Source organism: Amphiura filiformis, chromosome 6, assembly GCF_039555335.1.
Source record: "Amphiura filiformis chromosome 6, Afil_fr2py, whole genome shotgun sequence".
Lineage (NCBI taxonomy): Eukaryota > Metazoa > Echinodermata > Ophiuroidea > Amphilepidida > Amphiuridae > Amphiura > Amphiura filiformis.
In genome coordinates this window covers 66,885,771-66,902,688 of record NC_092633.1, presented here as the reverse complement: position 1 = coordinate 66,902,688, position 16,918 = coordinate 66,885,771, and the positions used below count along the sequence as shown (strand labels likewise).

The window sequence follows — 16,918 nt, the reverse complement described above, 5'->3', positions numbered from 1 at the left end:
CTTGCGTAAGGTAATATAGCAAACATTTTGCACAGAGAACCTGATCCTGGAAAGTCCACATTAATATCAAACTTGTGTAAGATAAATAGATAATATAGCAAACATTTTGCACAGCGAACCTGATTCTGGATAGTTTACATTGATATCAAACTTGCGTAAGATAATAAAGCAAACATTTTGCACAGAGAACCTGATCCTGGAAAGTCCACATTAATATCAAACTTGTGTAAGATAAATAGATAATATAGCAAACATTTTGCACAGAGAACCTGATTCTGGAAAGTCTACATTGATATCAAACTTGCGTAAGATAAGATACCAAACATTATGCACAGAGAACCTGATCCTGGAAAGTCCACATTAATATCAAACTTGTGTAAGATAAATAGATAATATAGCAAACATTTTGCACAGCGAACCTGATTCTGGATAGTCTACATTGATATCAAACTTGCGTAAGATAATATAGCAAACATTTTGCACAGAGAACCTGATCCTGGAAAGTCTACATTGATATCAAACTTGCGTAAGATAATATAGCAAACATTTCGCACAGAGAACCTGATCCTGGAAAGTCCACATTAATATCAAACTTGTGTAAGATAAATAGATAATATAGCAAACATTTTGCACAGCGAACCTGATTCTGGATAGTCTACATTGATATCAAACTTGCGTAAGATAATATAGCAAACATTTTGCACAGAGAACCTGATCCTGGAAAGTCGACATTGATATCAAACTTGTGTAAAATAAATAGATAATATAGCAAACATTTTGCACAGAGAACCTGATTCTGGATAGTCTACATTGATATCAAACTTGCGTAAGATAAGATATCAAACATTATGCACGGAGAACCGGATCTTGGAAAGTCTACATTGACATCAAACTTGCCTATAAGATAAGATAGCAAACATTATGCACGGAGAACCGGATCTTGGAAAGTCTACATTGACATCAAACTTGCGTAAGATAAGAAACCAAACATTATGCACAGAGAACCTGATACTTGAAAGTCTACATTGATATCACAGAATTAATTGTGTTTTTGTTTTTGTTTTTATTTATTCTTTTTTTTTTTGCACGGAGAACCTGATAGTGGAAAGTCTACATTGATATCAAACTTGCGTAAGAGATAAGATAGCGGACATTATGCACGGAGAACCGGATCTTGGAAAGTTTACATTAATATCAAACTTGCGTAAGATAAGATACCAAACATCATGCATGGAGAACATGATCTTGGAAATTCTACATTGATATCAAACTTGCGTAAGATAAGATAGCAAACATTATGCACGGAGAACCTGATCCTGGAAAGTCTACATTGATAATAAACTTGCGTAAGATAAGATAGCAAACATTATGCACGGAGAACCGGATCCTGGAAAGTCTACATTGATAACAAACTTTTGTGCGTAGAACCTGATCCTGGAAAGTCTACATTGATATCAAACTTGCGCAAGATAATATAGCAAACATTATGCACGGAGAACCGGATCTTGGAAAGTCTGGTATCAAACTTGTGTAAGACAAGAGAGCGGACATTATGCAAGGAGAACCGGATCTTGGAAAGTCTATATTAATATCAAACTTGCGTAAGATAAGATACCAAACATTATGTAAGGAGAACCTGACCCTGGAAAGTCTACATTGGTATCAAACTCGCGTAAGATAATATAGCAAACATTTTGCACAGAGAACCTGATTCTGGAAAGTCTACATTGACATCAAACTTGCGTAAGATAAGATATCAAACATTATGCACGGAGAACCGGATCTTGGAAAGTCTACATTGACATCAAACTTGCGTAAGATAAGATACCAAACATCATGCATGGAGAACCTGATCTTGGAAAGTCTACCTTGGTATCAAGCTTGCGTAAGATAAGATAGCAAACATTATGCACGGAGAACCTGATCCTGGAAAGTCTACATTGATACCAAACTTTTGTGCGGAGAACCTGATCCTGGAAAGTCTACATTGCTATCAAACTTGCGTAAGATAAGATAGCAAACATTATACACAGAGAACCGGATCCTGGAAAGTCTACATTGATACCAAACTTTTGTGCGGAGAACCTGATCCTGGAAAGTCTACATTGCTATCAAACTTGCGTAAGATAAGATAGCAAACATTATGCATGGATAACCGGATCATGGAAAGTCTACATTGATATCACAGAATTAATTGTGTGTTTTTTTGAGTTTTTTCTTTGTGGGTTTGTTTTATTTGTCACGGAGAACCTGTTCTTGGAAAGTCTACATTGATATCAAACTTGCGTAGGATAAGATAGCAAACATGCACGGAGAGTCTGCTCCTGGAAAGTCTACTTTGATAATAAACTTGCGTAAGATAAGATAGCAAACATTATGCACGGAGAACAGGATCCTGGAAAGTCTACATTGATACCAAACTTGTGTGTGGAGAACCTGATTCTAGAAAGTTTACATTGATATCAAACTTGCGAAGATAAGTAAGCAAATATTATACACGGAGTAGGCCTACCGGGTACTGGAAAGAATACATTGATACCAAACTTGTGTGCGGAGAACCTGATCCTGGAAAGTCTACATTGATATCAAACTTGCGTAAGATAAGTAAGCAAACATTATGCACGGAGAACAGGATCTTGAAAAGTTTACATTGATAACAAACTTGCGTGAGATAAGATAGCAAATATTATGCATGGAGAACCGGATCTTGGAAAGTCTACATTGATAACAAACTTGCGTGAGATAAGATAGCAAACATTATGTACGGAGAACCGGATCTTGGAAAGTCTACATTGACATCAAAATTGCGTAAGATAAGATAGCGGACATTATGCAATGAGAACTGGATCTTGGAAAGTCTATATTAATATCAAATTTGCGTAAGATAATGACAACAAATATTATGCACTGAGCACCTGGTCCTGGAAAGTCTACATTGATATCAAACTTGTGTAAGATAAGATGGCAAACATTATGCACGGAGAACCTGATCCTGGAAAGTCTACATTGGTATAAAACTTAAGAAAGTAAACATGCACGGAGAACCGGATCATACTAAAAAAAATCAAAATATCTCTGTTATTGTAGTTCTTATTTATTCTATTCATATTATATTATAAAATGCGTTTCAACTAATACATTAGCGGCAACTATTGTCGAGGCGTTTCTGCCACAACAGCAAACTGGCTGCGTACAAAAAGTGTTGCAGCAAAAAAGGAAAAAAATCTTATCGACGCTAAGATTAAATTACCAAATAGAGTTTATAGATGGAAAATTTGTTCTGCGTATTTTGATACCTCATTCGATACGATGCGACTTTATTTCCACAACCGGTAGCACATAGCCATTTGAAATGAAAAAACAAACCAGCATCTCAAAAGTGACGAAATTTACGCATGAACACAGGGCGGCGCGTTAAGACTGTCACGCTGGTATGAAGTCGCCCTGAAGGAGGAAATTTTGTCACTTTTGATATTATACTTTTTCATTCAAATGAGTCGCATCGTGTCGAATGAGGTATCAAAATACGCAGAACAAAATTCTATCGATCACTTTATTCATTTTGTAATTTAATTTCAGTTTCTTTTAAGAAATAACTTTTGTTTAATTGTAAGATGCACAGGCGAGAAGAATAAGAAACAACCACTCCTAACAAAGTTAATCATATTTGATTCATCATTATTGTGCACAAATGATAGATTATCATACTGAATATATTCGTTATAATATCAGACATAAAAAATAAGCACTGCATTTACTATTATACAATTGCTAAAACGGTATAGGGCATACGTTTGTGAAGATTATCATTCATCCAGGTAGTAAACAGTATTAATATTAAACTATAATCTAGTCAACTGGACTTACTATTTTTGAGTGGGAAATTTTCACGTCCAATCCTGAACGCATCATCAGCCCTACTGATGTTGTGGCGGCAAAAGTTCATTGACCTGTGAAACGGATGTTGTAGTATCACAGGTCACCACCTTTGAGTTCAACCTGAGAGGTATCTTCCTGATCGCTGAACTGTAGGGATGCGAAGAGCTGTACATAGGGGAGACCAAACAAACGCTTGCTAAACGTATGTACCAGCATAGACGAGCCAGCACTGGTTGCGGTGACTCCGCCGTCTATACGCATTTGGACATTACAAAGCATTCTTTTGATAACAAGGATGTGAAAATCTTGGACAGAGAAAGCAGATGGTTTGAGAGAGGGGTCAAAGAAGCGATTTACGTGAAACGGGAGGAGCCTTCACTTAACAGGGGAGGCGGCCTACGCGTCACAACTTGGCCGGGGCCTACAGTTCAGCGATCAGGAAGATACCTCTCAGGTTGAACTCAAAGGTGGTGACCTGTGATACTACAACATCCGTTTCACAGGTCAATGAACTTTTGCCGCCACAACATCAGTAGGGCTGATGATGCGTTCAGGATTGGACGTGAAAATTTCCCCACTCAAAAATAGTAAGTCCAGTTGACTAGATTATAGTTTAATATTAATACGGTATAGGGCCGGGCATGGTACGGTATGAGTATTTTGCAAATGATCCAAAATTCGGCAGACGCAGAACAGCAGCATATACCTCATTCTAGCAAAGCAATGTATCGGTTCTAGTCATTTTTTGTATTGTACAATAATATTCCATATACGGTATGTCTGCATGGCGAACACCCAAAATCGGCGTAATTACAGTAAGTGGTGTATACCGGACGAAATTTCGAAATGAGAAAAACTGCAAAGAAGGTCCCGCTGACTCTTTCCAAGATTTTACTGTAGCTTGATAAAATTGTCGCCTAAAAATGTGCACTTTTCAATGCTAAGATGGGGGTAAAATGAAGTTCATTTTCATCTGAATCATGCCAAGAGTAAGATGGATATGGCAATTATTTGAGTCAGGAGCGGCAAGTTGCCTGCTGCTCCGACCGGTCAGTACGCCACTGATTACAGTATCTTAAGCTTCTTACATGTACAATGTACAGAAAGCATTCTCAGATTATTAACTCGATTATTATCAGTTTGGAATGCTAAAGTTATACAACTGTCATAAAAAATTATTTAAATATATATATATATAATATGTAGTGTTTTTTAATGTTTCCCGTGGCAAGTCTCTGCATAGAGTGTTCAAATCATCGAAAGTCACAACCCGCTTACACAGCAGCAGGGTTGGCTTTATCACTAGCTTGGCTGTTGAAGCTTTCAAACCTCTGCCGTCCGCCTCTTGAAGAACACAAAGAAGAATGCCCTTGTCGATTGCAGTCCTGAATAGATTCCGGTAGTGGTTTGTTGCGAGTTTCTGGTAGAAACAGACTCAGCGTTCCGGCGACGATCGTTACGATCCCAAAGATATTCAGTGGTAAATAGTCACTGAATTTGCTCTGGAATAATTAGTGAAAACAAAATGGAAAGAGATATGTTTGACAAAACAGACTAAAAAAGTAGTGATGGGTATATAATTTAAAAGGCGTGATAATCATATAGGTCATACGTTGTTTATACAACGTATATAGGCCTATATATAAGAAAATGTGTCTTTATAGTCGCCTTTTAATTTTGCCTTTCTGCCTATTGTGGCTGAAGGGTGTTGTCTTTTGTTGTTGAAGGTAGCGACAACGTTACGAAATCATCTTGTTTTTTGTTTTTTATCTTTCATTATAGGCTTAATAGTTAAGCTTAGAAAGTGAAAATACTGTACAGATACGTCCTTAAAAGCCCAGAATATTCTGCTATTTATAAATTGGGATTCAGCTTACCAGATGTAACACGAACGGTGCAATAATGCCTCCGATTCGAGCAAAGAATGAACAAGCACCGAGGCCAACGTTCCTGAAAACAAATTTTAATTTACATAGTGTTAAAATGATCACAATTACACTTCTACCACAAGGAGGAGTGTAAATTAGACGAAACCCACATTACGATACAGAATGGTACAAAAAGTGTCCATGAGCTCTTCATCAAACTACTTCCTCGCCGATTACCATCACGTGACCTAACCATCAATCAAGTCTCTGCGCAGTCTGATGAAGACCCGGTGAACGGGTCGCAACGTTACTGAAAAAAAAATCGTTGGTGAGTCCGGAATTTGATTCATATTTTTGTCTGTTTTGAATATGGGTTCACCAAGGCTTACATAAGGGAAAGACGACGAGAGGAAGGGGTGGGGTTGGTCTGTGTCGTTAAAAACTAGAGTCAGTGCCCGACTGGAGTGGATGGCAACTATAATTTCAACCCAAACTATTCACTTAGCTAATGTAAAATATGTGATGTTCTACTGATTCCAAAATATTATTTAATGAAGGATTATTGGGAGGACTGAGAAGGTTGAGATATAAGAGGGGGTGAGGCTGCCAGTCAAAGTGACATCTATAAATCATTACCTCATATCTGTTGGAAATAGTTCCGGTGCATATACGTAAATCATTGCAAATGTCGTCGATATGGAAAATTTACCAATTGTTGCCAATGTTATTCTCAGTGCAGATATGTCTGTCCCGTCATCTAACATGTAGATAGAAATGGGAAAATTTATTTAAACAAAAATAAGCATTAAAATAATGTTGGCCTAACTTCTTCATGTTCGCGTTATTGTACCCAAAAACGTATATCAAAATTCCGTCTCATCATCATCATCCTAAGCCATCGTCGACCCACTGCAGGGTGAAGGCCTCTCCAAGGTGACGCCACTCTGATTTATCCCGTCTTTCTCATCCAGGTTACATCAAGAAATATTACAATTTCATCCCTCCCTCTAGCTTTCTGTCTTCTTGGGTGTCTAGTGCCATTTCTAGGTATATCCATTCTGTAACCAGTTTGGTCCATCGTCCATCTGATGTTCTAGCTAGATGACCAGCCCAAAACCACTTCTTTTGTTTCACAGTCTGGACGACATCGGTGACCTGTGTCGCGGTTCTGATCCATTCATTTGTTTTCTCTCTTGTGATCCCGAGCATGCTCCTTTCCATGCTGTGTTGAGCCACTCTCAACTTCTGCTACATTCTCTGAGTCATTGCCCAAGTATCTGAGCCATATGTCATGGCTGGGAGGACACACTGATTGTAGACTTTCTTTTTAAGACATAATGACATCTTGCTCTTCATCACCTCATTCATTTTTCCAAAAGTACCCCCATCCTGCTCTTACTCTTCTTCTAACTTCATCAAAGTGTCTCATATTGACAACTTGACCCAAGTACACATATTCTTCTACTTCTTCTAGTGCTGTTTGGTGAATGTAGATTTGCTTCTTGATGACGAATCTGTTGAACATACTTTTGGTCTTGCTTATGTTGATCTTCAGCCCTACTTGGTTACTTTCATTGTTGGGTGCTTGCAGCATAGACTCCAGATCATCAGGATTTTCTCCAAAGATTACAATATCATCTGCAAATCTCAGGTGGCTTATCCTCTCCCTATTAATGTTGATCCCTTTCTTTTCCCAGTCAAGCTTTTGTATAGTGGCTTCCAGAGCTGCGTTGAAAAGTTTTGATGACATGTTATCCCTGTCGACCCCCCGGTGAATGTTGATGTTGTTGCTCCCAGAGCATAGCCGGATGGTAGTTGTTCCTTGTATATATGTCCTTGATTACGTTGACATATGTCCTCTCGATTTTACTGTCGAAAGCCTTCTCAAATCTACGAAAGCCAAACACAATGGTTGCTGGTATTCATTTGCTTTCTCTATCATCCGTTATCTGGTTAACGAGTAGAAAAAGGGGTCGTTGATATACACAAAACGGCCAACAATGCGACCCATGTTTGTGACACATCCCAAATGGTACGGTAATTTGTATTGAGTACCTCGGGAGGAAACGATGTGAATACACAAGAATACTTAGGTGCAAGAATGCACCTTACTTACTAGTTTCATTGGGTAAACACGCCGTGAGCACACAAGACACACCAGCAACAACTAGACATATACTACTAGAAATCCGTCGCCCTATCCTGCAATATTGAAAATTTAACAAATAATCAGAGAGATGTAGCCTATAACGCACATTCTCCTTTTAAATTAACGGTGGATGACCTGATTGACAGCCTCATCTTCCACTTTTTATACCCAAGAAACTTTGGTTTATATTTTTTCATAACCTTAAAATTTTACACCTGATATACTTAAGTTTCCTTATGAACAAAAACCTGGTAGCTTTGATATCCCCCTGCATTCCCCATGATGGTACTAGTATTCAAACCCTTGCCGCCATTACACGTAAATTTTGGAATTATGTCGTTTTTTGGGATATGCCTCAATGCAAGGTACAAAACACCACATAAAAATGGGACCATCCACTTTGAAACGGCAACATATAGTTATCTGACATTGATATCAGTATCAATTCCCGGGAATCAGTTCACTTCCTAAAGGACGACAAATCTTTACTATTTTTATAGCACAAGTAGCACTGCAACAGGGAAGTAAACAAATCTTCAAAAGATCACTTTAGGTGACGGATACCTTTGACGAAGGATTTTCATACTTACCATCTCAACATACAGTACCCAACCAGGAAAGCAGGCAGTTCAACAAGACAAAGTAGAAAAACATTGAAGTACACATTACCAGCTAATTCAGAACTGTATAATGATAACCCATAGTATACAGTACTGCTTACAAACCTAGGAAGCAAAACACATTTGAATTAATACAAAAATTAACTTTCGACAAATCTTTTGGTAGAAATGGTCAAATTTTGATAGAAATTCTACTCCATAAAAGAGTAACTTCAGTGCGGTCAGTGAATCTTACGGACGAACTCTTGATAACTACAAACTGTTCCTTTGCACTGACTTAGAGTACGACATACATAAGTTGTCAAAAAACAAAGACCCTTTTGCCACGTCGCTACATGCGCTCGCCAAATTGTTATAATATGGACCGTTCATATCATTGGTCATCCGAGTCACTAGTACCTGAATTTCAGCTGGCCGAAAATCATTTCAGCGAGCTTATTTGGCGAGCTGAAATTTTAGTCTGCACTATTCTAATTTGATTAGATAAATGTTGGATTTGCCGAATTTTAAAATTTCAACTCCCTGAAATGAATTTCGACAAGTTGAAATTCAAGTACTTGTATATCGGATGGACAACAATATGTTCATTATACAGCTGTTAAAACACACGGGTTAAAACGTTTTACCAACACGCGGATTATCAAGTGAACCGCACCACTGTATGTTGGTTAAAATTTGAACCAACAACTTTTTAACCCATGTTATCAGATGTTTAAAATTGGTTAAATATCTAAACCAACCATTGTGTGGTTCACCTGGTAATCGGTATCTGGTAGTCGTCGGATGCGCAAATAACGACTAATGATTCATACCGTTTATATACGGTAATTTATAAATCTCTATCAAAGGCAAAACCCGGGAAAATTCACTTACCAACAGTAGCCAATGATTAGAAAGTTTAATAGCAACACTCTGGATTTTAAAATATCCAAAATACTATGTCTCTTTGTCGATTGTGCTGCCTCAGGTTGTTCTGTTGGCATATATTTAACATGCTTATCATGCTTATGAGCTATCTTCGTTGATGACTGATGACCGCTGAAACCGTGCCCTTTAGGCCCATGTCTAATAGCACCAAGGTGTTTGCGTGGAGCAGGGACTGGCTTGTAAATTGCATCTTTGTCAGAGTGTTTATGTGGGGTTCTGAGTGGCACAACTTCTTCATGTAGTTCAAGAGGACGCGATGTTAGAAAAGAAGGGGTGGGAACAGGGATATTATTGAAATCAGCTATTTTAGTGAGAATTTGTTCAGCTTCATCAATGCGACCACGTGAGACAAGCCATCGTGCTGATTCGGGAATGAACCTAAAAAAGATGAAAATAAGGCCACAATTAGTGAGTTAGATAATTCAGGACAGAGTGCATTGTGGGCAATATTGGAAAAGGTTAACTGGGAGAAAAATATCGTATCTCACACAGTGTTTCAATGGAAGTGAACTTGCTTTGTTCTCGTGTTTTGCACATTGTATACACCTTGCATATAACAAGCAAGTATTGGATGAGCCTCATTAGAACTGCCAATGATGTAAATGGCAAATAAAATCAAACGAATTCCCAGCGAGTCACAGGTCATCACACGGCCTGTCAATGGAGGAGATTGGTTATTTCTCTCGCTTAGCTTGTCCAAATATTACCCACGATGCACTCTGCCCTGAATTATCGAACTCACTTGTTTCTTTTCATTACAGAACATTTCGTTTTGCAAAATATATCGAAACATTTAGAAACGCTTTTGCATTATTGTATTAAAACGACAGCACATGAAGGCCTAGTATCAAGTTTCTCAGCTTAGATCATTTAGGTACTCTAAAACAATCTAATCCATAATGGATAATTGACAAATCATTTACCATTCTTGTAATTTCTTGTAATTTCATCAACACTATTTACATTACACGCACCCTCCCCCCACACACACGAGTGTACCCCACATCCCTTATCCAAACACACAAATAAACAAAGGCCCTACCCCCGCACACCTCATACACCTATTCAACTTAAGCTTTACCCAGTCTTTTTTTCTTTTTTGACAATGGTATATGTTTTAGCATATTGCGTTCAGATTATATATTGCGTGGACATTTTAAAATGATTATACCAATCATTGTACACGGAGAACCTGATCCTAGAAAGTCTACATTGATATCAAACTTGCGTAAGATAAAATACATTTTGCACGGAGAACCGGATGCTGGAAAGTCTACATTGATATCAAACTTGCGTAAGATAAAATACATTATGCACGGAGAACCGGATCCTGGAAAGTCTACATTGATATCAGACTTGCGTAAGATAAACTAGCAAACATTATGCACTAAGAACCGGATCCTTACACAAGTTTGATATCAATGTAGACTTTCCAGGATCAGGTTCTCCGTGCATAATGTTTGCTATCTTATCTTACGCAAGCTTGATTGATATCAATGTCGACTTTCCCGAATCAGGTTCTCCGTGCAAAATGACTGCTCTCTAAGCTTACGCAAGTTTGATATCAATGTAGTCTTTCCAGGATCAGGTTCTCCGGGCATAATGTTTGCTACCTTATATTACGCAAGTTTGACATTGATATCTAACTTGCGTTAGGTAAGATAGCAAACACTACGCGCGGAGAACCTGATCCTGGAAATTCGAAATTAATATCAAGCAACAAACATACACATCAACACCTCGCACACATATACCCCACACAACACAAATCCCAAAGTTATTTACTAACCCTAAATTCTGTACAAGACATCCACACACCTACACTCAATATATAAACCTCACCTCATATGTCACACCACTTACCACCATGCTGGAAGTACGAGCAGAATGGTCAACGAAGCCAACATTTCATAATAACGCCAGTTGCGTAGTCCATAAGCTAGGGGGCTCACAAATACAACACTGATACCCCAGACAACATTACACAGAGAGCCTGCCAATGTTCGTTTCTCAGGAGCAAACATTTCCATAATCATCACAAAACTGCAATTCATAAGCCCCTGCAATGAAAAGGCCGAGAGAAGAATATAGTATTCAATTCGAGTGCTGGACATTTATTTATTCGTTATTATTTTATTCAGGAGATTCCATCATTACAAATGTATTGGTCTCCCTGGAAGACCTGATTAAAAGGTGTTTTTTATTTCTTAAAATTTCATTACTGTGTAAAATAATTTTTGAAATGGCGTGATATATATGTTCGAAGTTAAAGGTATCGACATGCATACTTGAGAAGAATGGACAATGGTAAGGGTTCGACTAATATTGTTATAGAGTATAATAGGCCTAGCCTAGGAACGGAATTACGAGGATAATTTATGGGTGTTGTATAAAAGGTGACACCATTCATTACAGAATGCGTTTTAAAAAGAAATACCTGTTCAAACACTCCGAGTAAAAACCAAAAGAATACGAATGCATAATAATTCCACACCAACGCCATGCACAAACCACTCAAAGCTTCACCGATCAGTGAAATGAACAATATCGGTTTTCTACCGAAGATATCCGCTAATTGTCCCGTTGTAACAGAGCTGACAAGAACACCCGTCATGAAAAGAGACTGAGCTATTTTAGCTAAAATTGCATCATCACAAACCAGGTTATACTGAAATATATAAAGAAATGTCACGTTTAATATTGACTACCGGTATTTAAACTGCCCAAATTTATATCTAGATATCGATACAAGTCAAGCTTCTATTCAAATCCCGTCACATGAGAGTGATTTAGATAAAGATAAATGAATATCAACAGCGCGAGTTTTCACATCATTTTGAAATTATTTTGAAGGGTACGTGTTACGATACTGTACTGAAGCAATTTTGAATCTGATTCTAATTAAAGGGTGGTTACGCGCGTATATTATAGGGCCTAGGTATCCGAGTTTTATAATTAAGGATTACCGTGGCTCTGAAAAGAGCCGTATAATAATTTACTTATAGGAGGTTTGTATAGGCCTATGCTATTGTCCTGTAAGTAATATATATCGTAATAGGAAAAGAATTGCTTGTATTATAAGTTCAGTAGCTTAGAGTCTGGTAAAGCTGTAAAGGTTATCCTAGGATATTTTATTCTAAAGTGCTTATCAAGAATATCGAATAATGAACGTGATTTTTTTTATGAACGATGTACTTACATCAGTAACCACGCTTTGTTCACCACGAATAGTCTCAAAATCCCAACCAAACTGACATCCGGTAACATTCTCTGTAACTTCACCATCATGCACCACGAACATATGGCAACTGTCATACTTTTCTTCCCCTTTATCTAGAAACACTGGCACAGTTTCATTAACGTAATATCCTTCAGGTGGTGTGCAATAATATGGTTTGGGTGTATAGGAAATGAACACCATCCCCATCAGTTGTAGTGCTGGGAAGAAACCACTTATTATGGCGAGTAACCAATAAAGCAGAGTTTGGTAACGACCAAAGTTCCCTAGGTAACGTAATGCGTGGTCTAACTCCATCATTTCATCCGTTCTAAACAATTACAACAACAACAACAACAACAACAACAACAACAACAACAACAAAAACAACAACAAAAACAACGAAGCAAAGTTTTAATAATGTTGCTTTGAATATTTCAAACTATATAACACTTGTTCTCAAACCTAGCTATTTTAATAGCAAAGTTTGAGAACAAGTAAAATGCTATACAAGTAAACACATCAACAACAACAATAATGGTCATAACTTTGACCACAATTATAGCGAGTCGGATCGATGCATGAGCTAATGGCGTTTGTGCTTAAAGCTGTGTATGATTTGCACAAAGAATAGATTTCTATTTAAATGTTAGTTTTCACTGATCACATTGTCCCTTCGAGCCAAACAAATGAGGTAAAACGAAGAAAACTGCTATTTCATTCCAGTGCCTATACAATGCGTGTGTTATTTTGGGTAAAGAAGAAGAAAATGTAAAATTTGACCGACAATATCATACAAATCGCACCAAATGTCATTAAATCATTAATTTCTCGACCTTTCCGATTTGTTTACACCAGTTTGGTATCACACCGCAGATAACAAATTTCGTATCACATTCACCAATTTAATTGGAGAAATTACAGATTCATGTTTTATTTTGTCAGCTTAACCACTATAATAGCAGGCTATAATGTTAGCACATCTATCATTCTAACAAAGGAGCCAAAATCCTGATTTATTTTTTATTTTTACGATCCTCCGGAAGAGCAAATCACCAAATAGACCTTTAAGCATTCAGATTTTTAAAATTAGATAAATAGACTTTGCATAATATAAATTTCTAAACTAGTCACCAAGTGGTTTCCTTATTTTCCTTTTCGCTTTGTTAATATTAACATATTTTACCGTTTGTTTCAAATTAAACTTACCTTTAGACCATTAGCAGCAATTATACACGTAATTTGCTTCTTCTTTCATTATGTTTGGACTCTGAACTGAGCTCGCAAAGTCACGCAAAACAATGCAGAATATATCTTTGATAATTATACACGTGTTTATATTATAATTATCTTGATTATAATAACTATTGATTTTGTTTATTGTCAAAAATCGGTACACACAAATGACCTGTGTACATGACCCTATTTATAAGGTTCCTTATCAGAGATCAACGAGCAACATCGACGTTTATGTCGTATGAATTGACTCGCTATGGCATGTAACCTTTTTCCCGGCCTTTTTCATATTATGTAAATCTGTATTCGTGATTATGACACCTATTAATAGACGTGCCAGATATCTCTCTAAATTCCTATAAATGATTGAATAGTATTAGATTAGTAGATTGCGATGAGGGATAAATCCAAGCCCCGGCCCCCAACTCAACACAAAAGTTGACAACCATGAGAGTTACCAAATCTTTCAAAGGCCCCCTTTGCAATGATTTTCATCAAATTACCCCCCTTTTTTCATGCAAAATCGAGGACAAAATTTGGCCAAAAACAACCCTTTTTTGTAGTTTTTAATGACCAGAATTTCAAACACCCCTTTTCAATGATAAGAATTTCAAACACCCCTTATCAATGACACTAAAAATTGACATAACATTTCTGGATTTTCTCAAGTACCCCTTTTATCTAAATTTCACGGACAGTGCAAATTAAACACCCCTATTTTGCTGATTTCACTGTCAAATTTCACGGACAGTGCAAATTAAATACCCCTATTTTGCCAATTTCGCGGTCCTTGCTACTGGTAGAAAAATAACCCATTTTCTGCGCAATTTGGTAACTCTCATGGTTGTCAACTTTTGTGTTGAGTTGGGGGGCCCGGGATCCAAGCTTAGATTAAAATGATTAATCTAATAGATTAAATGAGAGCTAATTGCTATTTTTTAATCTAATAGATTAAAATTAAAATCCATAAGATTGAATTTTTAATCTTAATTTGTATTAGTCTTGGATTAGTGTCTATTTAAATCAAAATTTAATCCATGATGGTGAAATTAAAATCCATAAGATTGAATTTTTAATCTTAATTTGTATTAGTCTTGGATTAGTGTCTATTTAAATCAAAATTTAATCCATGATGGTGAAATTAAAATCCAATAGATTGAATTTTTGATCATAATTTGGATTAATCTTGGATTAGTGTCTATTTAAATCAAAGTTTAATCTATGATAAAAAATATATGAATTTAATCTATAAGATTAAAAAATGGCAATTTAATTAAGATTATTTCAATTTTAATCTTTTAAATTAAGAATTTTTAATCTAAGCTTGGGTTTGTCCCTCGTCGCAATCTAATAGATTTACTTTTTAATGTTAGGCCTATCGCAGCCCATTATGAGTTTATGACCCTTGAAGTGCTTTTTCTTCTATACGAAGTAAAGTGACATGACACAATTATATAAAATCACAGCAATCCATAATTTAGTGACTTGCGCCCTGATAATCTGCGAAAAAACGCGAGCTGTGCGAACAGACGCGTACGCGATCCGCCCGCAATATGACGCGAACAAGGTGCGCCGTGCGCGAGGCAGCTAATTCCACCAACTTTCATTCCTCTCATTTTCAGCATGAAAGGAAACATTTTAGAAAAGTAAAATCATTCATTTGAAATAGTAGGTCTCTCAGATTAAAATTGACGCATCGACGTCGACTTACCCATCGGGTTTGGAATCTGCAGGATCGAGGAGATGTTCATTTCGGTTTGGCAAGGAGGTGAGTTGTTCCATAATAATAATAGCTTTTCAATGCCTGAGAATAAAAAGTATTACAACATGCAATTCAATGAGTCAACATTAGGTCTAATACTTGAAAATGATTACTAATGATTTTATAAGAATAAATAAACAGAACCCAAAAGGAAAATGACAAACCAAATACGACACAGCAGGGTTGCTTATTTTGTTTAAATTTATTTTTTGATTTAAATCAGATTTTGTTTTATTTAGGCTAAATCCACGAATCGGATTTTCTTTTATTTTTAAATCGATTTTTAAATTTTTTTTTTAAATTCCAAGTCCAGCTATACCCATGATTACGCATGAGCTTTTCCAGTGGAAACACTGGAACCAGACTTTAGTGATGTCAAAATTTCCACAAATTAATTTATTTTCAGCCCCTTTGCAGGTGTTTTTGAACAATTTTACGTGCTTTTCCAGCTTTTTTTTGGACAATTTCCAGAATTTTTCTGAATGTGTAGTCTCATGCATTTGTCTGGGGTCTCATGCCTACACGATTAAGTCAAAATACCAGTGCAAATTATATGCATGAATGATATCGGCATAATGAGTTATCACAAACGTTTGTCAAACATTTTCGTAAACGCTGTAAACATTTGGCAAACGTTTGTGTCACGCTAAATGTTGTTTGTCAAATGTATGGCGTAAACGGCTATTTATAAGATCGTGATGTTGGCGATCCTGACTTTTAGACCACCCACGCTATATAGGGCTCAAATATTACTATTTCATCAAGGTTTAATATTCCAACAAGCTTAAACTAAAAGTTTCATCTAAGGAGTCAAGCTTTAAACTATTAAGCAAAAATATCCAACAAGCTAAAAACGAATTTGTACCCGTTTTTTAACAAGCTAAAACCAATTTTTGAAAAGAAGCTTAAAACATCAATTTTTTCATCGTAAAAATCATCTAACACATCTTTAAAACTACAGTGACCTACCTAATATTACTAATCTATGTTTCCGATAATATCCAAGAAGCTAAAATGTTGTGAAAGAGGGCAGGGTTTTGAGTAATGAGGGAAATTACGGGGTAAAATACATTACGTTTTTCGAGAAATTCGCCATCTTGAATAAATGCAGAATTGTGTCACGCAGTAAAACGATGTCAAACGCGCTTGAAACTGCATGATACGCTAGCGTAAATTACCGTCAAAACGAGCGTACATCAAGCGCTCGTGCTACGCGAAAACTTCGGAGCTGGCATCACTTGTTTGTTACCAGCTCTTTTA

At 36.8% G+C, this 16,918-nt stretch overlaps 1 protein-coding gene across 1 annotated transcript; it reads right to left on the bottom strand.

The window, feature by feature from the left end:
* Positions 1-4,521: 4,521 nt before the first annotated feature.
* Positions 4,522-15,700, bottom strand: LOC140155871 (solute carrier family 22 member 15-like). The gene is made up of 10 exons (XM_072178865.1): positions 15,608-15,700; positions 12,643-12,991; positions 11,881-12,111; positions 11,307-11,503; positions 9,390-9,821; positions 8,487-8,621; positions 7,864-7,949; positions 6,384-6,504; positions 5,757-5,829; positions 4,522-5,381 (listed from the first exon to the last, which is right to left on the bottom strand). The coding sequence occupies exons 1-10, from the start codon at positions 15,676-15,678 to the stop codon at positions 5,154-5,156; spliced, it is 1,923 nt and encodes a 640-aa protein (XP_072034966.1). The 5' UTR covers positions 15,679-15,700; the 3' UTR covers positions 4,522-5,153.
* Positions 15,701-16,918: the final 1,218 nt, after the last annotated feature.

Coding starts and splice junctions, on each gene's coding strand:
- LOC140155871 (XM_072178865.1), bottom strand. CDS start 15,678: ATGGAACAACTCACCTCCTTGCCAAACCGAAATGAACATCTCCTCGAT. Junction 12,992..15,607: donor GCAGATTCCAAACCCGATGG/GTAAGTCGACGT, acceptor GTAATTGTTTAG/AACGGATGAAATGATGGAGT. Junction 5,382..5,756: donor CACCGTTCGTGTTACATCTG/GTAAGCTGAATC, acceptor TAATTATTCCAG/AGCAAATTCAGTGACTATTT.